The sequence below is a fragment of the Trypanosoma cruzi genome, genomic scaffold, assembly GCF_000209065.1.
Source record: "Trypanosoma cruzi strain CL Brener 1047053517137 genomic scaffold, whole genome shotgun sequence".
NCBI lineage: Eukaryota > Euglenozoa > Kinetoplastea > Trypanosomatida > Trypanosomatidae > Trypanosoma > Trypanosoma cruzi.
Window position 1 is genome coordinate 1 of NW_001849456.1, and position 22,841 is coordinate 22,841.

Consider the following 22,841-nt stretch of genomic DNA (forward strand, 5'->3'; position numbering starts at 1 on the left):
ACGGCGTCAGCGTCCGCTGTCCGTTGCGTGGGATTCCGCAGTGTCATGGGGAAAATGTGGAGCAAACAGCGCGACCTCGATCCGCCAGTGAAAGCGGCACGGTGGAACTCCTCTCGGTGACGTCGTTGTGCACCGCCAGCGGGCCAAGGCGGAGCGCCTCCATCGCCGAGAGGGAGTCTGTGGCGGCAGGAACTCGTGTGGGCGATTGGGATGCTGCTGCCAGACGGGGAACTGAAAACTGTCTGTGGCCATGCTCAGTGGCAGGACACTCCGCTCGGCAGGAGCATGCAAGGCTGCCAGAAGCTGCGCGGTGAGGCCCGACAGGGAGCGCGGCTCTCCGGGGAGTCAAGTGGCAGCGCAGCGGACTCAGATGCACGCTCAGCGAGAGACGACGAGCCGTCCACCGCCAAGACAGTCGCCAGCGAATAACAAGACGTTGACCATGAATAGGACACGTATGCCGCACTGCCGTGGGCACGGACAGCGACCCCGATTCACTCAGCAACAGCGATCTAATGCCCCTGGATGGTACAACAGCCACGCCTGAGCCCAGCACAGCCCTAGCAAATGCTGAACGAGTGATAACGTGTCGGGTGGCGCTGATGCCGCACAGGATTATTTGCGCACAACGTCTGGGAAACCAGAGATCGCATCGGAGTACAACGCAGCATCACTTGTGCGCAACGGTTTTTGTGAGTACGGGCATTTCACGGATTTGTTGGCCATGGCCGAAATTGGTGAGAGCACCGTGCATGGGTGTGTGTCTCGGGTGTTGTTGCTTCTGATTCTGGGGCTGTGGGGCACTGCGGCACTCTGCTGAAGTGTGAGGGAGGGTGGAACTGCGGTTTTTCGTGGAACAATAACCGTGCAGCTTGCCAGCATTACCCACTGAGTTTTTTCAATAATTTAAGTTTTTTTTATTTCTTTTATTTATTTATTTTTGCTGCTTTTGCCCTATTGGAATAATCAGCATCCCTGTGTTTTCCCCCAATGCTCGTTTGCAGTACTTTGTCATGAGTGACGTATTTTCCATCTTGTTTTCTTTTTTGTCCACACGCGGTGCCGGCCCTGCGGCTGTGCGTCCCACGGACTGCACGAAAGGAGGATTGGAGGAACAGGCCGGATGCCGGACGAAACGTGAGGGATGTTGTGTGGGCTGGTGGAGTAGCAAGATCTCTTTTTTTCTCATATTATTTTCTGCTATTTTTGCAAGGCATATGTATACACAAAAAAATGGTCGTCTATATTGCGTTGCTTGGCACATAAAATAAAAGTCGTGCCTGATCGATTTTTTGTTTTTATTTTTTGGGAGTCATGCCGGACTCTCAACTCTGTCGTTGTTCTTTTTTACTGCATTTTTAACTTCTGGTTTGCGGGGCGTTTTGTGAGTTCTGCAATTGTACTGATTCCAACTGCCTCATGGTGCGTGCATTGCCATTTGTCACTGTGCGTGGTGTAGCTGCCGTGTCTTTTTTTTGCTTTTGCTCTGCGTTGAGTTGGAGTTATTTTGTGCTGTAGGCTACACGCAAGTGACAGGAGTGATGGCGATGATGATGACTGGCCGTGTGCTGCTGGTGTGTGCCCTCTGCGTGCTGTGGTGCGGTGCCGGCGGTGTCTTTGCTGACGAGGTGGTACCTGTTGTCGAGCCACCTGTTATTTCTGCAAGCGGTGGTGTTGTTACCGACAAAGACACTGGTCGTACGGCACCTGGTGGAGCAGGAAACCCTTCCGTAGAGAAAACAGAGCTGAAGAAATTTGAGGGTTCCGCACCCGGGATATCGTCATTGGAAGCTGCCTCAGAGATTGAATCAACAAAACAGCAGACGCAATCCGACCACGAACACAAGGATCCAGTGACACCTTCACAATCATCGGGAGAACAGCGGCAAGATGAACAAAACGAAGATCCACCAGAGGAACCGGGGGCGTCACTCGGTCAAGAGGAGAGGAAGCATGCATTAGGTGGAGTTCCAGAGAGAAATAATCCGCCACCTGCTTCAAGTAACAACAATACCGTCAGCAGTAATAGTGAGGAACGCAGAGAAGATACTTCGAGGAGTACTGAAATTATTGTTGCAGCACCGTCAGATGAGGGGCACGAACGTGAAAATGTTACTCCTTCTTTGGAACAACCCTTGGAAGCTTCCACAGCCGCACCGGCCATTACCACTCAAACAAGTTCCATTACGCCGCCCGACGAAAGTGGGAGCAACACCGTCAAAATGAGTGAGGCATCACCCCAATCAACAGGAACTACTCAAACAAATCATACGGCGACACCTGGCGACAGTGACGGCAGCACCGCGGTCTCTCACACCACCTCCCCTCTTTTGCTTCTTCTTGTTGCGTGTGCGGCTGCTGCTGCGGTGGTGTCCGCGTGGGAGTGAGTGAGAGAGAGCCGTGCACCGCCCGCACACACACTCGCCCTTTTCTCTCTCTCTGTGTGTGTCCCCTTGCATGGACTCTCGCCCTCACCTCATCCCACGAAGCACACACATAATGTGCCCATTGTATATATTGCATGCACACCCATGCAGGCCCGTTGGTGCTCTCTTTTGCACGACACGCACCGCTGCCGTCCTGCCTGGCTGCATGGGCGGAGCATCGTGACTGTTTCTGTTTTGTTTTTATTGCATTGAGTGGGCGACCTCTCTCTCTCTCTCTCCCTGTGTATGTGTTTTGCTTTACGGGAGCAATGAGGATGTGTGCGCTGGTCGTCCCACGCCTCGGCCTTTCTTTTGTTTTGAATCTCTGCTTGTGTTGTGGTTGGATAGGCATACTCCCATTACCCCTCACTTTTTTTTGCTGTGGTGACGCCTGCATGTTTCCTTTTTGTATGTGATTGTTTCTTCGTTGTTTTTATTTTGATTTTAGTGTTTTGTTTTAATAATGCTTTTCTTTTTCAATTGTTGAAGCTGTACACTGTCGCGAGTGACGTGTTTCTCCCTCTTTGTTTTGGTTTTTCTTGCCCACACGCGGTGCCGGTCTCATTGCTGTGCGTCCCACGGACCGCGCGAAACGAGGATTGGAGGAACAGGCCGGATGCCGCAATGAAGTGTGAAGGGTGTTGTGAGGGCTCATGGAACAGCAAGTTCTGTTTTTTAGTTTCCATTTTTGTGCGGGCAAAATGTATACAAACGGTCGTCATGTGCTTCTAGGCACATGAAATGACAGTCCTGCCTGAACAAGCTTTTTATTCTGTAAGTTCTGTTGGACTCACAATTTTTTTTTTTTTTTTTTGTAAATACCTGTGGCTTGTTTTTTGTTTGTGCCGTACTCACTGTCACTTTTTTTTACCGTCTCCCGTTGAGTGTTCCTCTGCTGGCTTTGCTACTGACATGCCTCCACTTCTTCTTTCCTGCTAGTGGCACCGATGGTCCGCGACGACGATTGTTTGTGCTCCCCATTGCGATGGCACGAGGGTGACTGGACGCGGCCTGCTGAGTGCAGTCGGAAGGGAGAAGATGGTATGCGCCGTGCCTCACTGTGAGAATGGGGCGTAATTCCAGTTCGTTGGGGAAGAAAGGAAAAAACAGCACCGTGGACCTGGATGCGTCACGTCCCTCTCTTTGCGGCCGTGTGTGTGCTGGGCGCATGGCTCTATCTTGCGGTGCGACGTGGATGGCATTGCTTTTGTTTGTGCCCTTGTGCATGCGCTGTGCGGCGGGCTTCCCTTCCCCATGACACCGCCCTTGTGTGCGGGCGAGTGGAGGGAGCGGAGGTGTGAGGGAGTGAGGGTGGCCGTTGTTTCCGCACATTTGGATCCTCCACAAAAGTGGCTCCTCTTGGCAGCCTCTCGCAGCACCCAGGCCGTGGATCGAGAGGATGGGAGGGTCTGCTCCAAGCACAACGAGGACACCGAGATGCAGTTCATGACGGCCAACCTGATCCGCGGGTGGTTCCAGCGCATGGAGCACGTGCGCTAGTACGCGTTCGGCGTTGCACTCATCATTGGGGAGGAGAGGCGGCACGACATTGTGGCGCTGTGGGTGTTCCGCGGCCGGGGCATGCCGGCGATTGTGGAGGACGTGGAGGACACGGAGCTGTTCGACTGGGAGGAGGTCGCCGACGTCGCGGCGCAGCGGGAGCGCATCACGGACTACCTGTGCTGGGAGGGCCCGGCGATCCCGAGGCCTGTGCTGGAGGGGCGTGTGTTCAAGTGAGCGTGGCGTGCCTGTGAGGGACTGAGTAGAGAGAATAACGGTAATAGTAACTGTGGGGGTGTGAGGAACGGGACAATGGCGAGGAGCACTTCTTTTCTTTTTGTTGTTGTTGTTGTTGAGCGGCGTCCACCTAATTGTTGTGGTGGTGCGTGACTGTGTGACTTGTCTCTCACCCTTTGCTTTTGCTCCTTTTTGACGGGGAGTTAGTTTGTGCTGAAGGCTGCACGCAAGTGACAGGAGTGATGGCGATGATGATGACTGGCCGTGTGCTGCTGGTGTGTGCCCTCTGCGTGCTGTGGTGCGGTGTATTTGGAATTGTGGCCTACGGTGCCTGCGGTGGGGATGCCGATGGCAGTGCGGTTGAGTATTCGCTCTTGCGGTGGCGCGCTCAGCTGCGGAGTGAATGCGCGGAGGAGGTCAGCAGGAGGACAGGAGACGGTGCGAATGCGTCTGCCGTGGAGGAATGCGTGCGTCAGGGGACGGACGGTGTGCGTGCCGTTGTGGATGGCCGCGGTCATTGGAGGCCTCAACAGTTTGTCGTTGTTGCTGCTGAGAACGCTGAGGAACTTGAACACAATCATGAATCTTCTCCACAAACACTAACAGGGAGTGTCGCTCAGTTGCCGGATCAACAACCGTTGGAATCATCGCCGAATTCAGTGCCAGGATCAGCAGTTATTACAACTGGAGAAGGGAAGCCAACAAGTTCCGCACAGCCTCCTGGTACGCCGGATAAAGGAAGTGAAGGATTAATAAAAAAGGAAAGTGACGATGAAGGCACAAAGGAGAAAAGCGAAGAGGAAGAGGACGAGGAAGTTGAAGAAACCGATGAAGAAGAAGATGATAATGCAGGAAGCGGGACATCTGATGGAAGTCAAGAACAAGGAAAGCAGAAAGCAGGTACTGGACAAAGGGCATCAGGAGGCACTGGAAAAGAAAATGGAAATGTTGTTGCCGGCAATAAATTGACTGAAGCGGCCGCAGCCTCTCCGCCTGTTGTTTCCGTCGACGTCGAGAATCCCAAAAGTGTCGAGTTGACTCGTGACGATGTTGGAGGAAAGAGACAAACCCATGAAAAGACAGTGCAAGAGCCACCAGCAGTAAAGCTGAGAGAGAATGTAGCAGCGGAAATAATTTCCACGGAAGATGCAGCGGAAGGGGAAAAACAAAAGGCGGAAGAAAAAGCGGAGGAAACAGAAACGAAAGAGGAACAAAGAACCACCGCAGAAAAATTAAAAGAAGAAACGCCAACAACACCAGAGAAAACGACGAAAGAAGAGCAAAAGGATAAGGAGGTACAACACGTACAAAGCAAAAACGAAGAAAAAGAAACGGATGGAGCAGAACCAACAGCCAAAAAAGAGGCAGACGTTGAAAAAACGGCCGCATTCAAAAATATCAACATGAATAACATTACCAAACCTGGCGAAAGTGACAGCAGCACCGCTGTCTCCCACACCACCTCCCCTCTTTTGCTTCTTCTTGTTGCGTGTGCGGCTGCTGCTGCGGTGGTGGCCGCGTGAGAGTGAGGGAGAGAGAGCCGTGCACCACCCGCACACACACTCGTCCTTCTCTCACTCTCTGTGTGTGTGTGTCCCCTTGCATGGACTCTCGCCCTCACCTCATCCCACGAAGCACACACATAATGTGCCCATTGTATATATGCATGCACACCCATGCAGGCCCGTTGGTGCTCTTTTTTGCACCACACGCACCGCTGCCGTCCTGCCTGGCTGCATGGGCGGAGCACCCTAACTGTTTTTGTTTCCATTGCGTTGAGTGGGCGACCTCTCTCTCTCCCTGTGTGTGTGTTTTGCTTTACGGGAGCAATGAGAGTGTGTGCGCTGGTCGTCCCACGCTTTTTTTTCTTGTTCTCTTTTATTGTTTTACTTGTGTTGTGGTTGAGTGCACCCATTACCTTTTTTTTTGTGGATTATTGGGTTGCTTTTACTGCGAACACCTGAATTTTTGTTTTTATTTTTCTATTGTTTTGTTTTTGTTGAGGAAGTGTCAGTTTCTCGTATTCTTGTAAGGCCAATTAGCTTTTCTTTGACATACGCCATGCGTCATTTGATCAATGCCACTCCACGGCCAGCAGCGCTGCTTCTTCTGTTTGTGATGATCTGTGCGATGTGATTTGCCAGCGGATGGCTTGCTTTCACCCTGAAGTATTCCTTATTTCGTGACGATGTGGTCTCCTCCGACGGCGAGGTTTATCTTGTTTACGGTGAGGAAAATGCATCTCAGGGCGGAGGATGCGTTGCAGTTGTGCAGCGGCGTCTGGAAGGACCCATGGGTGCCCGTCCGCGTCAAGACGTCAAAAACAGACCCGTGTGACATCAGGAGGCGCTGCGTCTTCTCCTGGTCTCACGCAATGAATCTAATGAATGACAATCGCCACTCTGAGGATAGTGTTCTATCCGCTGCACACGGTAACCTCGTTGCCGAGGAGACTGTCCCTGCTGCTGTGTAACTGCATTCGGATCGTCTGCTCGTCCGGCCACTGGAGGGTCCGTTGATTGTGCCCCCACTTGCCACGGGCAGCGTTTGCAGTCGGTGCACGGTGACTGCTGGGCATTGTTCCACTGGTGTTGCCAATTCTGTCATCGCGCAGTGCGTGGCTGCTGTGCTGGGTGCTGTGTGGGCACTGCGGTGCGCCACGCTGGAGGATGGCCGTCCAGTCGCTGGCGCCATGCAAATTGCTCGGCCGTTTTATTTCACGGACGCATCGTCACCCGCAACGCCGCGCACCTGTTGGCCCATGCTCTAGGGTTCACCTGCCCGCACATGGGTGGCCGCAGCATGGTGAGGAATGTTGTCGGTGTGCGTGGCAGAGCGCTGTCGGTGGTGGTGCACTCGACGAATGCCGCGATGGCTGTGAGGGAGCGCCACGACTGCGACGACATTGATGGCTTGGAACTGCAGGATGGCGATGGGGACGGGAGGAAGCTGGAGCCGCACCGGTCGCAGCGCCACGCTAGGGATGAGTGGATGGCACCGATTGTGGGTGCAGACGGCTGCAGAGAGGAAGTGCTCCGCACTGAACATGAGTGAATATTGCTACATGCTCTGCGCATTGGGCGTTCCTGCCAGACGCTGCGCGTCGGATCGTTATTCCATTGGTTGGTGTTTGGGGAGTATCCATGAGATGTCAGCAAAACACTCGATGGGCCGTTGCCCCATCACTGATTCCGCACTGGATGTGAGGAATATTGAGGGTGTTATTTGGGAGGGGAGAATATTTCTCTGCGATGCCTGGGGATGAGCCCTCTTCGTGGTGTCTGGACACGCTTCCACCAACACGACGGATGCGAGTGGCTCGGAGGAGACGCATCTCGGTGCTGCCATGCATGCGGCATTGGGGTGCCTCGGCATGCAAGTGCATCTGGAAGTGACTGAAAAGGGTAACGCCCGTTGTGTCCCATGCGCGGACGGGGCGACGATTGCTTGGGCCACTCCGCCCTACGATGGGGGAAACGTTATTTGCCGTGACCACGCGCAGTTGTGCACGATATCTGCCAGCAGCGGTAGCCTACTTCCAGTGGTTCCGTGGGACGGCGAGGAGAGAGCATGTGGAGCAGGACGGTTTCACCGGCATCCACTGAACAAGGATTGCCAGGGGGCTTCCGTCCCTGTTGCGGAGAGCATTGAGACCGACCGCGGCACACCACCGAAGGATGTCGACTTAGCTGCTCCTCAGGTGAATCCGTCGCCAGAGGAGAAGTGGATCCAGCCAGGATGCCCCGACAGACCGCAAGAAGCTTCTCTCGGCGGCAGGGACCGAAGCAGCGAGACGGACGGCAGGCAGGACACGCCTCCGACTCCCGGTAATGACACTGCTGCTGCTGCTTGTCCCTGTCCGCTGCTTCTTCTGCTTGCCTCTGCTGCCGCCGTGGCAACACTCTATGGATTTGCGGTGTGGATGGCGTTGCGTTGCGAGGCGACTGAGCTTCCTCCTGCGTGGCCTGCACCCACCATTGTATGTCCAATAGAAAAACATCCATTTCAATGGGTGCCGTTCTCTATATGCATGTGCTGTGTCCGCTCTGTTTGACCTTTTATTTGAGATTGGTGGTATTTCCGGTGCACATAGCTCCCCTCGTGTTGGTTGCCGATGTTGGGGGCACCAGATGGTCGTATGGCATTGCTTGTGTGTTTGTTAGATTTTCTGAGACGCAAATAAACAAAAACGGTGCGAGTGGAATCTGCGCACACAAGACACACACATCCAAGCACATTGTCTGTGTGACTTCTAATTGACATATTATGCGTGGCGGGTTGGTGCGGTCAAGGCCGACGGAAGCGGGGCAGCTGTGTGAGTCCAGCAATGGCGTTTGTGGTTGTGTGCGGGATTATATATTCCATCAGATGCTTGACGCCGTTCATGGATCGTTTAAAGTTTTTTTCTGCGATGCCCATGCTGCGTCTGTGCTGAGCAGGTCACTGCGTCTCCATGATCTCATGGAACACGGCGTGATGCTGCTCGAGGAGCTCATGACGCCGCAGCTGCCGATTATGAGTAGCCCCGCACCCTACTTTTTTCCGTGGAGGATGCGTCTGTGAGCCGCGTGGTTGAGGATTGGATGGCAAAGGTTCCGTACAGAGATGCACACATCTTTGCGCTGAGGTGCACCCCGCATCGCAGTCCTCAGCAACTCGTGTGGGCTCGGATAGCGCCGAGGGCGATGCGTTCCAAGGACATTATGTTAGATTTTACTGCCTTTGAGGTGCTGGTGTTCCACCTCAGCATGCAGAATGGGTTCCCTCAGCTGCTGTCGCTGCTGTCGCCTCCGACTCGAGAGTCCGTTGTGGATGTTGCGGCGTCACGTCTTGTGGCGGCTTTTTACGCCATGAACAACAGTGTGCCCGGCATTTGCCAACAAAACAGTGGCAGTATCTGCCATGGGTTTGTCACGCTCTGCCACGACAAAGAGGATTTCACTTAGGGGCGCCGACAGCCGCGGCAACCCGGTGCGGATCATCGTTGATTGGGGCTGTGTCACGGTGATGCCGCTGATTCACCAACGCACATGTCAGTGTCTGCTTGATGACCTGATGCCGCTGGGGAAGAAAGTGTATGAGCGGACCCGTAGGAATTGTCTGGGGGTGGACCCGAAGCGGCAGTAATTGGTGGGGAAGATGTGTACCGGCGCTCCTACCGTCATTGTTTTCTTGCGCAGTGCGTGGAGCTTTCGGTGGCGCTGAAAAAACTCCACGCGTATCACCCGGGATTGGCGCAGGGCGTGGAGCCGAAGGCCAAGCTTGCGGAGTTGAGCAGTGCGGTGCGGGCTCCGCCGGAGTTTTGGGAGAGGCAAGCCAGACTGTCGCTGCACATCGATTTTTTGCGCGAGGCTTGTGGCACAGTACCGGGAGAAGCGATTGGCGGAGGTGCGGGAGGTGGAACAAGACATCGCCGTTGGGCACAAACCCCTCAGGAAATAACTGGATGGCGTGCGGCGCCTGGCGAGGGATGCCGCGATGCCCCGGCCAGTGCGTCTGCGCCTTCTCCTGTTGCCTGTGGCTGCGAGCAGCACCGACGAGTTGACGGAGGTCAAGGGGCAGCAGCTGACCCAAGACGGTGGACTGACGCCCGACGCCCATTTGTCTGCGAACCTTGAGCATGTGACGAGGAGGGCCGGTAGCGTGCAACAATACAGCACGGCGTCGGCGCAGAGCGAACGGAGCACGAGTGCCTCTGCGAGCAACGCCGCGACGGACGAGGATCCGTTTCTGAAGCAGGCCTGCATGCTTATGGAGACGACGAACAGGAATAGGACGCTGCGGGTTGGGCTGTCGTTGGCATCGGTTCAGCGCGATCATGTGATAGGGCCAAATGGCGCGAGTTGTGGTCAAAACAGTGGAGCATGAGGGGACAACGCCGGGTCATTTCAAGGGTGTGGTGGCAAATGGGAGAATCATCCTGTTCTGGGTGGCGGTGGTGGGACGATTGCCCTCACAACTCCTCAGCGCATTGTGCTGTTTGTTTTGTGTGGTGTGGCCTGCAGCGAGAGGCGCTCGGTCCATGAGATATCCAAAAGGTATGGCCGTGAGGTGGTCATTGGGGAGCCTCGTTGCCGCGTTCTGAGGTGTGTTTGTGCAGGGACTTGGCACCCCACGGCACTGTGACTCACGGGCGAGACACGCACAGGAATGCATCGAGGGCCAAAGAGTGGGAAATATACAAACACACACGATTGCGGGTGTCCATGGGGATTGTGTGCGCTTCTTCCTGCATTCCGTTCCTCTCCATGAAGTGTTCCATACGATGCGCGTGTGTGTGTTTCAACGGCTGCGCTGCTCGCCTTTTGCTTTTGTATTCTCGCGTGTGCGGTTGCGGGCCATTTCTCTGCCACGATGAATGCGGATAAAAAAGGAAGGACATTTGTGGAGCATGCACCCACGGCTTCAGTGTTCATCCACTGGTGCTGACCTTTCTTGCCGGGGCATTTGTGCACGCTTTTCCCTCCATTATCTATTTTTTTTTACGCAGGAATCAACAGGTGGGCATTCGTGAGTGCTGCGGCAGGCTGTTGTTGCCCTCGCCGGGACGCGCTTAACGGCGGCAGCTCCATGACTTTGGACACAAAAGGAATGGGAATTTCTCCGGATCCTCACCGCAGGCGCATGCCGTGGACGGCCGAAAAGAAGCGTGTGCCCGGTGTTGTTCATAGCTCCAGGGAAAAGATGGTGTTGGATGGTGCACGACGAGTGGATGTGGATTGCGTTGACCGTGCATCGCAGGTGTATCCGCTGGAGGCATTGCCGGCGACTGTGGCCAGTTACGAGTACAATACATTTAGAGGAAAGAACATTTTTGAATTGGCTTCTCAGGCGGAATTAAATGCACTCAGGCAATGGGTTTACTGCAAGGAGTGGCAGGAGGGGACGCACGACGAGAACGCCACTCGCACCGCCATTCATTTCCATCGCCACGGCAGCAACGCAGCATCATGCTACTACACGACGTCTCACGGCGAAACCACGACGCAGCCCGCGCCAATACGCCTTGCGGATTTTCCGGGGTGACATGCACTGTTCCGTTTGGCGTCTTTGTTCCCCATCCCCGAGCGTCGGTGCAGACGTCTCTGTCGATACATGTCCCTGTCGATTGCGGACACACCCATTGATTGATGCGGCCGACACCCCAGCCCATTGCTGGTGCTTCTTGCATGACTGCTGCACCGCCCCCAGCAGCTGGTGCAGTGGGACTGGGGACGAGAACACGGCAGAACAATTTCAGTCAGATGGTGCTGGCAGTCCTGTCAGAGTCCCGCCGACTCCAGCGACCTACCACACCACCAGCGAGCACAGAAATCGACGGGACGGGAGAGAAATCAAATGACTCCCAGGGAAACAATTGTTTTTTAACATCACTCCCAGACAAACAGCCGGAAGAATTTACAACAAGATCAGTCACTAATGAAAAAGGAACAGCGACCACCGCCGACAGCCGCAGCAGCACCGCGGTCTCCCACACCACTTCCCATCCTTTGCATCTTGTTGTCACGTATGCGTGCTGCTGCTGCGGTGCCCAGGCCTGCATGAAGTGGTGTGCGCTGAATATGAAGGAAGGCCGAAGGCAACTGAATTGTTTTTCTGATGAATGTTGGCTGCACTTCCCGTGGACCAACAATCCACGTGGTGTGCGGGATCTCCTTTTTTTATTGTTACTTTGCTTTTGTGTTGCTGTGTGCGAGCTGCACCTATTCTCTTGTGTGTGTGCGTACCCTCCGTGAGGGGTGCCGACACGACGGACCGCTCTCGCCGTATGTTCATGCGGTGGAGCCTTGTGTGCCGCTCCTGTTTGCTTCTCCCTCCTCCATCTGTGTGTTGGTGTTGCGGCAGGGCTGTGTGTGTGTGTGCCTGCTGCCGTGGATTGGAGTGTGTGTCGTGCGTGGTGTGCGGCGTACGGTGCATGCCTGGCTGCTGCCCTCTCCTCATGTGGTGTGCCCTCTCTGTGTGTTTCTGCCGCACCTCTCGTCTCCCCTGTTGCTCTCCATGTCCCTCACTGTGCAGATCAGCTCCACACCACTGAACGACCACACTCACGATGATGACGTGCCGTCTGCTGTGCGCCCTGCTGGTGCTCGCCCTGTGCTGCTGCCCTTCCGTGGGCGCGACAGGGAGTGAAGATACAACTGTTGAAGTTGGACAGGGTCCAACGCCCCAGGATTCAGGGAGTTCAAGCGATTCCCAAATTACAGGAGCAAAAGTTACGGAAGATAATGGACAGAGTTCAGATATGGAGCCCAATTTGTCAGAGAGACAATCGACGACCGCTTCTGCTCCAGCAACTCCAACATCGACAGGTACAGAAGAAGGACCAAGTGAACTGCCCACTTCGCAAGATGGAAGAGGTGCGACTGCTCAGCCAGAGGCATCAGAAGTGAATAGTCTTTCACCAGGATCAACAGGTGATTCCGATAAGTCAGATGTAAATAATCCGGAGCATAATAATGAATTGGCGCTAGTTGGTAAAGAAGTTAAGGAACAGGCACCAACCACGACCACCACAACGACCACAACTACAACAATGGCGCCAACCACGACGACCACCCGCGCACCGTCACGTCTTCGCGAAATCGATGGCAGCCTCAGCAGCTCTGCGTGGGTGTGTGCCCCGCTGCTGCTCGCCGCATCCGCGCTGGCGTACACCACTCTGGGCTGAAGAGGTGTGTGTGGGCTGTGCGTGACAGCACTCAGCCACGGGGATTTGTGCGCGTCTACTGTTGTCCGATGTATAAAGTAAGAGTGATTATGATTGTGTTTTGCTTCATTTGCTTCTGCTGCCCTGCTGTGTGCTCCGTGTTGTTTTCCACATTTATCACGTTGAACGCATCCCAGACACACTCGTATGTACTACACGCACACAACTGTTTGCGTGGACGCATTTCTGTGTGCTGGTGCATGCGCATTGGAGATATTTGGAGCAGCTGTTTTTTTTTTTTTTGTGTGCTTCTACTTGTTTTTACTTTATTGCTGTTTGTTTACTGTTGTTTTGTTTTTAATTGTTTCTTCTGTGTTTTTCTTGCTGATCAATTACTGCGGGGCTGTGTTTTTTTGCGTTTTGTCCTCCCACTGATTCCAACTGCCTCATGGTGTGTGCAAGCTGATATCATTTGTCACTGTGTGGTGACTGTGCGTCGTTGACTGACTTGTCTCTTTTTTTGCTTCCTCTTTGTTGACGGGGAGTTAGTTTGTGCTGAAGGCTACACGCAAGTGACAGGAGTGATGGCGATGATGATGACTGGCCGTGTGCTGCTGGTGTGCGCCCTCTGCGTGCTGTGGTGCGGTGCTGCGGTGGTAGTATCGTCGGAGCCTGATGTTGACGGTACATCCGGTGATTCTGCGAGTCGTGGTGGAATCTCGCTTGAGTCGCCACCAACAGTTCTGTCACCGTTACCTCCGGTAAAATCCGACTTTGCTGAAGATGAAGGTGAAGGAGTTTCTGGAAAGGAAGAAATGGAGCGTAGTAGTGAAGAAGAAGGATCTGCACCTGTGTTAGATACCAAGAAAAGCACTCCGATTAAGCCTCAGCAGGAAGCAACACATACTCTTGCAGGAAAAACTTCGGAAGGAATGGATGGAGTTGCTGGTGTGGAAGGAGGTGGAAAAGAGAAAAAGGCTGAAGAAAAAAAAGACGATAAATCTAAAGAAAAGCCTGGAAGCACTTTATTGACGGTGTCTGGATCGAATCTGACTGGCGAACAGAACCCACGGGTACATCCACCGGGTGGAACTCAAGAAAGTGAAGTGGTGAACCCCTTAACTGACAGTTCGCCGGGAATTGGAGTTCAACAACAAGTTTCATTGGGTTTGTTGGAGGGTGCACCAGCCAAGAGTACAACGGACGCTAATCCATCATCCCTATCTACAGGTGGGCGTGGTTTTGACAACGGTGAGGGAAGGGAGGATGGCTCAGGGATTACTGAACTGCCTGCCGCCAGAGAAGGCCAAATCGAAATGGAAGATGGTGGCAGAAAAGTCAAATCTACGACAGGTGTGGAGAAAGAATTACAATCACCAGTCAATAAAGCCGCAAACACGAGTGAGACGGTAATAAATGGCTACCGTAAAAGCAGGCCCACAGCAGCTACGGCCCTGCAGTCTGACGATGGCTCAGAAAGCAATCCGGCCACAAACGGCTTGAACCACTCCTCCAGTGAAGGAATCGCACACCTCAGTACGACCCCCGATCCTGAAGACGCATCAGAAGGCACGGAGAATGCGACATCCCAGAGTGCAGAAATCCCAACAGCACCAATTAACACAGTCAAAACAAATGACACGGCGATACCTGGCGACAGTGACGGCAGCACCGCGATACCCCACACCACCTCTCATCTTTTGATTCTTCTTCCTGTTGTTGCGTGTGCGGCTGCTGCTGCGGTGGTGGCCGCGTGAGAGTGAGTGAGAGAGAGCCATGCACCGCCCGCACACACACTCGTCCGTCTCTCTCTCTCTGTGTGTGTCCCCTTGCATGGACTCTCGCCCTCACCTCACCCCACGAAGCACACACATAATGTGCCCATTGTATATATTGCATGCACACCCATGCATGCCCGTTGGTGCTCTCTTTTGCACCACACGCACCGCTGCCGTCCTGCCTGGCTGCATGGGCGGAGCACCGTAACTGTTTCTGTTTTGTTTCCATTGCATTGAGTGGGCGACCTCTCTCTCTCTCTCTCCCTGTGTGTGTGTTTTGCTTTACGGGAGCAATGGGAGTGTGTGCGCTGGTCGTCCAACGCTTCGGCTTTTTGTTTTGTTTTGAATCTCTGCTTGTGTTGTGGTTGAGAGCACCCATTCCGCAAGCTGCGTGTGGGTAATGATATGAGTCATTTGCGTGTGTGCTATCTCCTTTTCTCTGCCGTTGCTTTATTTGGACTCTCTTGTGCCGCACAGCTGCTCTGCATGTATAGGCGCTGACAAACACACAGGCAAATGCACATAAGCCGTGTCGCACACACGTGGGCTGCCCCTGCACAGATAGAGAAGCTCTCGGCGCGCTTTTGAATGTCGCAGCGGGCTCCATTGGACTCGGCGTGTTGGCGCCTGTGGCTGCCTTTGGCGACGCTCCGATCCGCTCTGTTGGAAGTGCCGGCGGGGTTGTGGGGTGGCGGGAGAGCAACGGCGGACACGGTGACCTCTACGCAGTGAGCTCACAGTAACTTCCTCGGCCAGTGGCAGTGCGGATGGAACTGTCATAATGATCGCACCGCCGGCACGCTTGTTGTCGAGTTCCCCGAAAGGAGAGCAGTGAAAGAAGGTCCGTCCGCATGACTCTTTGCATCTCCGCCTCAGGGCTGCGCATCACAATCGGGGTTGCCGTGCGGTTACGCAACAGGGTATGATCTGCTGGGAGAGCGCGCTGTGCGATGCTCCTGCACCTGTGACTGGTGCTGTGCCGTTGGCGGATGTTGAGTGGCCGGTCACACAAATATTGCGACACCACGAGGAGAGCAGACCAAACACTCCGCGTGGAGGGAGCGGTGCGTCTGGTGAGGACTCTGTGCGACGGTGATGGGCGTTCTCTTGAGGACGGATTGACAGATTGTCCATTTGGTGGAGTCGGTGCGCATGCTGTGTGTATGGCCGCCTCTGTGGTCTCCTGTTGCTCCGCTGCGTGGGCCGCATTCTGACGCATTACTGGTCCAAAGCCATTTTGTTTTTCTTACTCTTCTTTTTCTTTTGTTTCTCTCTTCCCGCATCCAGGCTGCGCTGCTGCTGCTACTCACACGAAACCAAGAAATGCATTTTACTCAAGTCATGCGCCAGCCACGCCACGCCACACCGCCTTTCCCACTGGTGGTGTTGCTGCTGATGTGCTGCGCCAGTGGGTGTATTGCTGATGCACCCGCCACACAATAACGCCGTGGGTTTGACGTGATGATGAGGAGGAACGGCCCGCTGTTGACTGCGGTGGTGCGTGAGGTGCCGCGCAAGGGACAGGGCGCGATGCAGGCGTACACCGTCGCCGCAAAGGATGACGACAGTGGCTGGGAGCCGATCCGCATTGCGGTTTCCATGGAGGATCTGGAGAGAGGCATGAACAAGAGGAAGTACTGCGAAGAGGGAGAGGATGAGTGCTACAACGCCTTGGGGCACAAGTTATCATGCAAAGCAGAGCATTTCCTGACGGAGGCAAAGACACAATTGTACACTGGAAGAATTCTCTTCGGTGCCGTCAAACTGCACGCTGAGCGACTCCTTGTGAAACCCACTGGTGGGACGATAACTTTACCGAGGGCTATGAATGGACCGTGCAGCCATTTCACGGTTCCTACCAGGCACAAGAGCGACGGTGTGTCGAATGGAGGTTTTATCATCTACGCTGCTGCTGGGCCATCAGGCACGGATGGCAGGGCTGTGTGGGCGGCCGCGTGTAACACACTGACGGATCTTTGTCCTTCCATTGGCGCCATGGACTTTGACCCGAAGTACATGACTGACACGGCGTGGAGCGTTCGCGTTGCCGCACACGAAATTGCGCATGCACTTGGGTTCAGCCAGGAGAGCATGAGAGAAAAGAGCCTGGTGAAGAAGCGAGAGAGAAGTGTGCGTGGGACGCACCGCAGGATGGTGGCAGGGAAGCACGTTCAGGAGAAGGCGAAAGCGCACTTTGGTTGTAAGTCTCTCGAGGGCATGGTGCTGGAGGACGAAGATGGCCCTCGGGAAAAAGCGATTCTTCACTGGAAGGGACGCCACGCGCGGGACGAGCTGATGGCCCCCGCAGTCGGCGCCGGCTACTACACGGCTCTGACGATGGCGGCTTTTGCTGATATGGGATACTACCGTGTGAATTGGAGCATGGCGGAGCCGATGAGCTGGGGCAGCCGCAGTGGCTGCGACTTCCTGGTCAACAAGTGCAATACAACCGATAATATTGCCGCCAAGTATCCTCACATATTTTGCGATGCTAAAGACACAGAGACGCTTCGCTGCACCTCCGACCGCCGTCACGTTGGGACGTGCACCGCAAGCATCGTTGAGGACAAGGGGAGTCTGGTGGATAAGGACGTTTGCCCTGTCGTATCTTCCGAATTTCACGAAATATCGTCTGGGACAACGTACAGGACGTGCTCGGACGAAAATGTGGATTATCTCCGTGGGTCGCTGACTGGCGGTGGCTCGTGGTGCCTGGACGCGGAATTACTGGAGACGAAGGATGGTGATGGCCATAAAAGCGTCAAGGGAGTGTGCGCGCAGGTGTCGTGTGAGGAGGGCACAGTGAAGGAGAGGCACCTCGGCAGCAGTGTTTTTCAGCCTTGCCCTGAGGACACTGACATCCCAGTGACGTTGAAATATTTTAAGAAAGATGGGAAGATCAAGTGCCCCAATTACGGCGAGGTGTGCACCATTGCCGCGAACGGCAGCAGTCTTGTCATTCCGAGTGCGTTGGTGGATGGACAGGCTGACGAGCAAGAGAAGGAAGCAGAAGAGTCTGCGGTTGCTTCAGGGTCGCCTTCTCCGGAGAATACTCGTCCACAGTTGTCTCCTGTGGCGTCTGGTGCCTCCATTGAAAAGGAGCCTCCCGGTGCTTCGGCTGTGGGTGTCGCTGGTGGTGGCCTTCATGCCGGTCCGAGGTGTGATCCGGGGGTGCGGACCGAAAGTGAGGACAACACTCAGCGGCGAGGGAGGAGACCTGGCAGTGGAAGCGACGGAGCCAACAGAGCCTCCGGCCCCGACGCTTTTTTTGCGCCATCACCCGGCGAGGACGTTGCACGAGCGGAGTGCGACCCGCGGGCGGATTGCCCAGCGGTGATTTCCAGTGCCTCCGCGCCTGCCACTCCGATTCCGTCCGTCAACAGCGACGATTTTCAGGCGATACCCGATGCGTTGGTACAGCAGGCCGACAGTGATGGCGGTGTGGCTGCTGCTACTGCTGGCCTCATTCCCTTTGTGCTTCTTGTTGTGGTCGCTGCGGCGGTAGTGGTGGTGCCTCTTTGAGCAGCCGCGGCGGCTGGGCGCAATCAAACTGCGGCAGGGCGACAGTATTTAGTTGGCACATTGGCCCCGCACTCAAGATGTGCAAAACCGTAGCAATAACACTATGATACACTCACTGCATTCCCCGTTTCCTTCTTTGCTTGTGGGTGATGGGCAAAATGACCGGTCTTTCATTGCTTTTTATTCTGGGAAAAGGTGTTTTTGTTTTATTGCCTAGAGGGTTTAACTTTCGTGAAAACTGTGTGTGAACGAAGCAACATGGAAAGAAAAGAAAGTTCCCAGCACCGCATGTATACACGCGTTTTTTGATGCGATTGGGACGAGGGGAAATCACCGTACTCTAATCGTGAGTAAAAAGTAAAGGAAATGCGCTCCAATGGAGGCGGGGTCGTGCCAGCAGCTGTTTCTCTGAAGGACAGGGACGACTGCCTCTGCCTCCGTAATTGGTGCATGCGGCTTTATCTTTTACACTTTTGCTTGTTTTTGTGACTTTTTTTTTTTTGTGCGTGTGTCATTGCGAGAATGTGGACCTCAAATAATTTCTGTGCTTTGGCTTTTAATCTGTATGCGTCCTTTTTATTTTTTTGCCTTCCCGAGTTTTTGCATCCGTTTTTGATTGGCCGTGTGTGTTTCGGGTGCTCTGCTGCACTGTGGGTAGTGTGTCTTACTTCCTTCTGTCCCTGCTGTTCTGATTGTGAGAACACGCTGTGGGTCAGGGTGCATGGCTCCGTGGTTGCGGCACTATTTGTTGTGGTTGCGTTGAGGCAGCCCCGACAAGACTGCCAACGTGTGGCTCTTGGGTGTCTCGTTGGGCTCTTTTCCGTCTCCTGCGCGATGGACTCCCGTCTTCGGCGCACCCTTTCGTGCAGTGGCCTCAGCGCAACAAGGTGGCAGTTTTGTTGCTGTTGCTGCTTCAGCTGTTTTGTGTTTCCCTCTGGTATTGTGAGGTGCAGGTGTCGGAGGTGGCGGCAATGAGCCGAAGATAAGGAGGAGGAGGATGCTGCGTGCGGGAGGACCCTGCGGTGTTGGAGCGGTGCGCACTGTTTGCGGGCTTGATGCGCCCCTTTGGTGCATGGCGTGTCTTGGTGTGTCCTTCTTGCCGTGTGTGGTGCCAGCCGGCTCTTCACGATTGTGGCAATGGCGTGTTGACAGCTGTGTTTGGGTTGGCGTTGGCTGTTCCACCCTCTGGGGCTACGAGGACGTATGCGTCACAATGAGCGACACCAATCGCGCACGACGCCTGGTCTGCAAGCAAGTGACGCACCGATTGCCGACGCGGCGCGGCCCTCTTGTCTTTTTCGTCCCTCTGGTAGTCTACAGTCTGATGTTTAGACGTAGTGGTCTCCTCTTTTCTCACTTCTTTTGTGTGTGAGCGCATGCACTGACCACAACAATTGTACAACAAAAGTATTACAGAGTGCAGGTTTGTGTGTGTGTGTGCCTGCTGCCGTGGATTGGAGTGTGTGTCGTGCGTGGTGTGCGGCGTACGGTGCATGCCTGGCTGCTGCCCTCTCCTCATGTGGTTTGCCCTCTGTGTGTGTCTGCCGCACCTCTCGTCTCCCCTGTTGCTCTCCATGTCCCTCACTGTGCAGATCAGCTCCACACCAGTGAACGACCACACTCACGATGATGATGACGTGCCGTCTGCTGTGCGCCCTGTTGGTGCTCGCCCTGTGCTGCCGCCTGTCAGTGTACGCGACACCGTCTGATGAAGATAAAGCTGGTAATTCTGGAGGAAACTCCGATCCAACGAAGTCTAATTTAGGAGGGCCAAATCAGGTGACGCAATTGCCTAATACAACTCCTCTTCCGCCAAAGGTAAGTGAGGGAGGGAAAGTAACAGCAGAGTCACAAAGTGATCTCAGCCAGGCACAGGATCAGGAAAAAGATGAGAAATCCACTAACGAAGAGGTGGATGGTGATGAAACCGATAACGCAAATGACCAAAATCAAAAAACAAATGCAATAAATGCGACAACCACTACGACAACTACGAAAACCACAACGACCACTACAACACAGGCACCAAGCACTACGACGACCACGACCACCACTGCGCCGGAGGCACCAAGTACTACGTCTACAGAAGCAGCAACTACGACGACCACCCGCGCACCGTCACGTCTTCGAGAAATCGACGGCAGCCTCAGCAGCTCTGCGTGGGTGTGTGCCCCGCTGCTGCTTGCCGTATCCGCGCTGGCGTACACCGCTGTGGGCTAAAGAATTGTGTGCGGGCTGTGCGTGCCAGCACTCAACCGCGGAGATTTGTGTGCGTCTACTGTGGTCCCATGTAAATAAGTGAGAGAAAATATTGATTGTGTGTTTTGCTTCATTTGCTTCCGCTGCCCTGCTGTGTGCTCCGTGTTGCTGCTCCATGTATCCGTCACGTTGAACGCATCCCGGACACACTCATATGTACTACACGCACACAACTTTTTGCGTGGACGCATTTTTGTGTGTGAGTGCATGCACACTGGATCCATTTAGTGCAGCTGTTTGTTTTTTGTGTTTTTACTTTATTGCTGTTTGTTTACTGTTTTTTGCTTTTAATTGTTTGTTTTTTTTTATGTTTTTCTTTCTGATCAATTATTGCGGGGCTGTGTGTATTGTTTTTTTTTCTTGCCCTTTCAATGATTACAACTGCCTCCGGGTATGTGCGCTGGGCTGCTGCCATTTGATACTGTGTGGTGACTGTGTGTGGTTGTGTGACTTTTATTTTCTTTTTGCTCTCCCTTGACGGGGAGTTAGTTTGTGCTGAAGGCTACACGCAAGTGACAGGAGTGATGGCGATGATGATGACTGGCCGTGTGCTGCTGGTGTGTGCTCTCTGCGTGCTGTGGTGCGGTACTTCTGGCGGTAGATGTGACGAGGATGTTCGGGTTACTGAAGAGAAAAAAGAATCATCGGGGGATTTGCAGCCCGTAACTCCTGTTGCTGCTGCAGGAAAACAGCACGCGGAGCCAATTAATCAAGATTCCGATCTCGTGAGGCAACCGTTGGTTAAAGATTTAGAAGGCCCTTCACCAAAGCACCAAACAGATGATAAAGTCTTGGGCGTGGTTGATAATGAAGACGATGTTACGGATAAAGAAAAGGAAGAAAGAGATAAAGCACAAGAAGGGGCACCTGATGGTCAAACGCAAGAAGAAGAAGAAGTACCGCCACCACCTTCACTTCTTTCTCCAGCACCACTACAATCACCACCACCACCAGCAGCATCGGATGGAACTCAACCCGGTGGCGGTCCTGGTGCCGACAGTTCTGGAGGAGGTTCCAACGGAAGTGGAAGTTCCATTGGAGGTGGAGGCTCGAATTTAGAGACTCTTGCTCATAATGGTGGCAATCAATCTGCTTTTGGGAGTTTAGGTTACGGTGGTGAAACTGGCTCTTTCTCTGGTGGAGCGGGAAAAGGCGGAGTCGACATTGGCAGTCCTCGAGGTGATTTCTCGGATTCTTCTCTTTCTGCGGATGGTACTTTTTTATCTCCCGCCCCCGATGCACCATCTTCGCAGGGTACGCAATCTTCAGCAAACGTTGAGCGGTCAAAGACAATGCCTGCAGGGTTACCATTGCCCAACGTGAATGCACCAAAGGGACCAGAATCCAAAGCAGGATCACTGCCCCCGAATACACAAGAGAAAGCAAAATGCTCAGATGCTAATGGGGGTGCAGCTGGAAACAAGGCAAAGCAAAGTGACGTGGAGACGGAAGATCCTTCCAGTTCGTTTGCTAACACCGGCGACCAAACAGTAGAAAAAACGCTATTATTACCACAAACACCGGCAGTACTACTGCCAGTTCCATCAGCAGAACTATCCCCAGAAGTGCCACCAGTAACTCCTGTACAGGCAAATCCAGACGGAGAAGGAGGCCTACCAACAGCACCAAGAGCCTCAGAGGCCTCAAAAAGAGAAATGCAGAACAAGGCATCGTCACCCAACAAAACGGGGTCCGAATCACCGGACCGTCCTTCAAAGGATGGTATGCAAGAGCAAAAAGATAAAGTCACAACGCAATTGAATACGACGAAAAAAGCATCTGCCGGCGGTTTAGCGGAAACAACAGCAAAATCCATCTCTGCAAATGAAAATGGCGATGTCCAGAATAAGGAGGATGAGGATGATGCTCGGCAGCCCAAACCCAACAGACCGCAGGACGACGCCGAAGCTGGCAACACCAACGTCGCTCCTACAGTCAGTGAGGCAGCAATACAAACAGCGGAAACAGTCACCACCTCCAGAAAAAATGACACGGCGCCGCCTGAAGACAGCGACGGCAGCACCGCGGCCTTCCACACCACCTCCCCTCTTTTGCTTCTTCTTCTTGTTTTTGCATGTGCGGCTGCTGCTGCGGTGGAGGCCGCGTGAGAGTGAGGGAGAGAGAGCCGTGCACCGCCCGCACACACACTCGTCCTTCTCTCTCTCTGTGTGTGTGTCCCCTTGCATGGACTCTCGCCCTCACCTCATCCCACGAAGCACACACATAATGTGCCCATTGTATATATGCATGCACATCCATGCAGGCCCGTTGGTGCTCTCTTTTGCACGACACGCACCGCTGCCGTCCTGCCTGGCTGCATGGGCGGAGCACCGTAACTGTTTTTTTTTTTGTTTCCATTGCATTGAGTGGGCGACCTCTCTCTCTCTCTCTCTGTTGCCTCCGAGAAGTAAATATTCCACCAGCCACAGCCGACTGTGCCATCGTGACACTCCATGCACGTCGTGGCTGCGT

General features: G+C 54.0%; 9 protein-coding genes and 2 pseudogenes across 9 annotated transcripts, besides 14 other annotated features; all 11 read left to right on the forward strand.

The window, feature by feature from the left end:
* Window positions 1-19,794: a sequence feature (areas not merged during assembly with more than two copies in the genome that could not be assigned to a particular haplotype).
* Window positions 901-942: a sequence feature (AT_rich).
* Window positions 1,542-2,387, forward strand: Tc00.1047053511553.10 (mucin-associated surface protein (MASP), putative; the record flags this gene model as incomplete). The annotated part of the gene is made up of 1 exon (XM_808781.1): window positions 1,542-2,387. One exon carries the CDS (start codon window positions 1,542-1,544, stop codon window positions 2,385-2,387), a length of 846 nt encoding a protein of 281 aa, XP_813874.1.
* On the forward strand, window positions 4,406-5,686 carry Tc00.1047053511553.30 (mucin-associated surface protein (MASP), putative; the record flags this gene model as incomplete). The annotated part of the gene is made up of 1 exon (XM_808782.1): window positions 4,406-5,686. One exon carries the CDS (start codon window positions 4,406-4,408, stop codon window positions 5,684-5,686), a length of 1,281 nt encoding a protein of 426 aa, XP_813875.1.
* Window positions 4,918-5,007: a sequence feature (GA-rich).
* Window positions 5,306-5,494: a sequence feature (GA-rich).
* Window positions 6,240-7,178, forward strand: Tc00.1047053511553.45 (annotated as a pseudogene).
* On the forward strand, window positions 7,510-8,217 carry Tc00.1047053511553.60 (uncharacterized protein; the record flags this gene model as incomplete). The annotated part of the gene is made up of 1 exon (XM_808783.1): window positions 7,510-8,217. One exon carries the CDS (start codon window positions 7,510-7,512, stop codon window positions 8,215-8,217), a length of 708 nt encoding a protein of 235 aa, XP_813876.1.
* Tc00.1047053511553.71 lies at window positions 8,484-9,824 on the forward strand (annotated as a pseudogene).
* On the forward strand, window positions 10,734-11,189 carry Tc00.1047053511553.80 (hypothetical protein, conserved; the record flags this gene model as incomplete). The annotated part of the gene is made up of 1 exon (XM_808784.1): window positions 10,734-11,189. One exon carries the CDS (start codon window positions 10,734-10,736, stop codon window positions 11,187-11,189), a length of 456 nt encoding a protein of 151 aa, XP_813877.1.
* On the forward strand, window positions 12,214-12,831 carry Tc00.1047053511553.90 (mucin TcMUCII, putative; the record flags this gene model as incomplete). The annotated part of the gene is made up of 1 exon (XM_808785.1): window positions 12,214-12,831. One exon carries the CDS (start codon window positions 12,214-12,216, stop codon window positions 12,829-12,831), a length of 618 nt encoding a protein of 205 aa, XP_813878.1.
* Window positions 12,662-12,719: a microsatellite.
* Window positions 13,100-13,193: a sequence feature (T-rich).
* On the forward strand, window positions 13,395-14,567 carry Tc00.1047053511553.100 (mucin-associated surface protein (MASP), putative; the record flags this gene model as incomplete). The annotated part of the gene is made up of 1 exon (XM_808786.1): window positions 13,395-14,567. One exon carries the CDS (start codon window positions 13,395-13,397, stop codon window positions 14,565-14,567), a length of 1,173 nt encoding a protein of 390 aa, XP_813879.1.
* Tc00.1047053511553.120 (surface protease GP63, putative) lies at window positions 16,050-18,110 on the forward strand (the record flags this gene model as incomplete). Its single annotated transcript, XM_808787.1, has 1 exon — window positions 16,050-18,110. The coding sequence occupies one exon, from the start codon at window positions 16,050-16,052 to the stop codon at window positions 18,108-18,110; it is 2,061 nt and encodes a 686-aa protein (XP_813880.1).
* On the forward strand, window positions 19,737-20,330 carry Tc00.1047053511553.130 (mucin TcMUCII, putative; the record flags this gene model as incomplete). Its single annotated transcript, XM_808788.1, has 1 exon — window positions 19,737-20,330. One exon carries the CDS (start codon window positions 19,737-19,739, stop codon window positions 20,328-20,330), a length of 594 nt encoding a protein of 197 aa, XP_813881.1.
* Window positions 19,795-20,114: a sequence feature (areas merged during assembly that could not be assigned to a particular haplotype. This can correspond to areas where the two haplotypes were merged or to regions with more than two copies in the genome that were merged during assembly.).
* Window positions 20,083-20,218: a microsatellite.
* Window positions 20,115-20,646: a sequence feature (areas not merged during assembly with more than two copies in the genome that could not be assigned to a particular haplotype).
* Window positions 20,606-20,690: a sequence feature (T-rich).
* Window positions 20,647-21,233: a sequence feature (heterozygous, Esmeraldo-like haplotype).
* Tc00.1047053511553.140 (mucin-associated surface protein (MASP), putative) lies at window positions 20,894-22,477 on the forward strand (the record flags this gene model as incomplete). The annotated part of the gene is made up of 1 exon (XM_808789.1): window positions 20,894-22,477. One exon carries the CDS (start codon window positions 20,894-20,896, stop codon window positions 22,475-22,477), a length of 1,584 nt encoding a protein of 527 aa, XP_813882.1.
* Window positions 21,234-22,385: a sequence feature (areas not merged during assembly with more than two copies in the genome that could not be assigned to a particular haplotype).
* Window positions 21,268-21,330: a microsatellite.
* Window positions 22,386-22,841: part of a sequence feature (haploid, Esmeraldo-like haplotype) that runs on past the window's edge.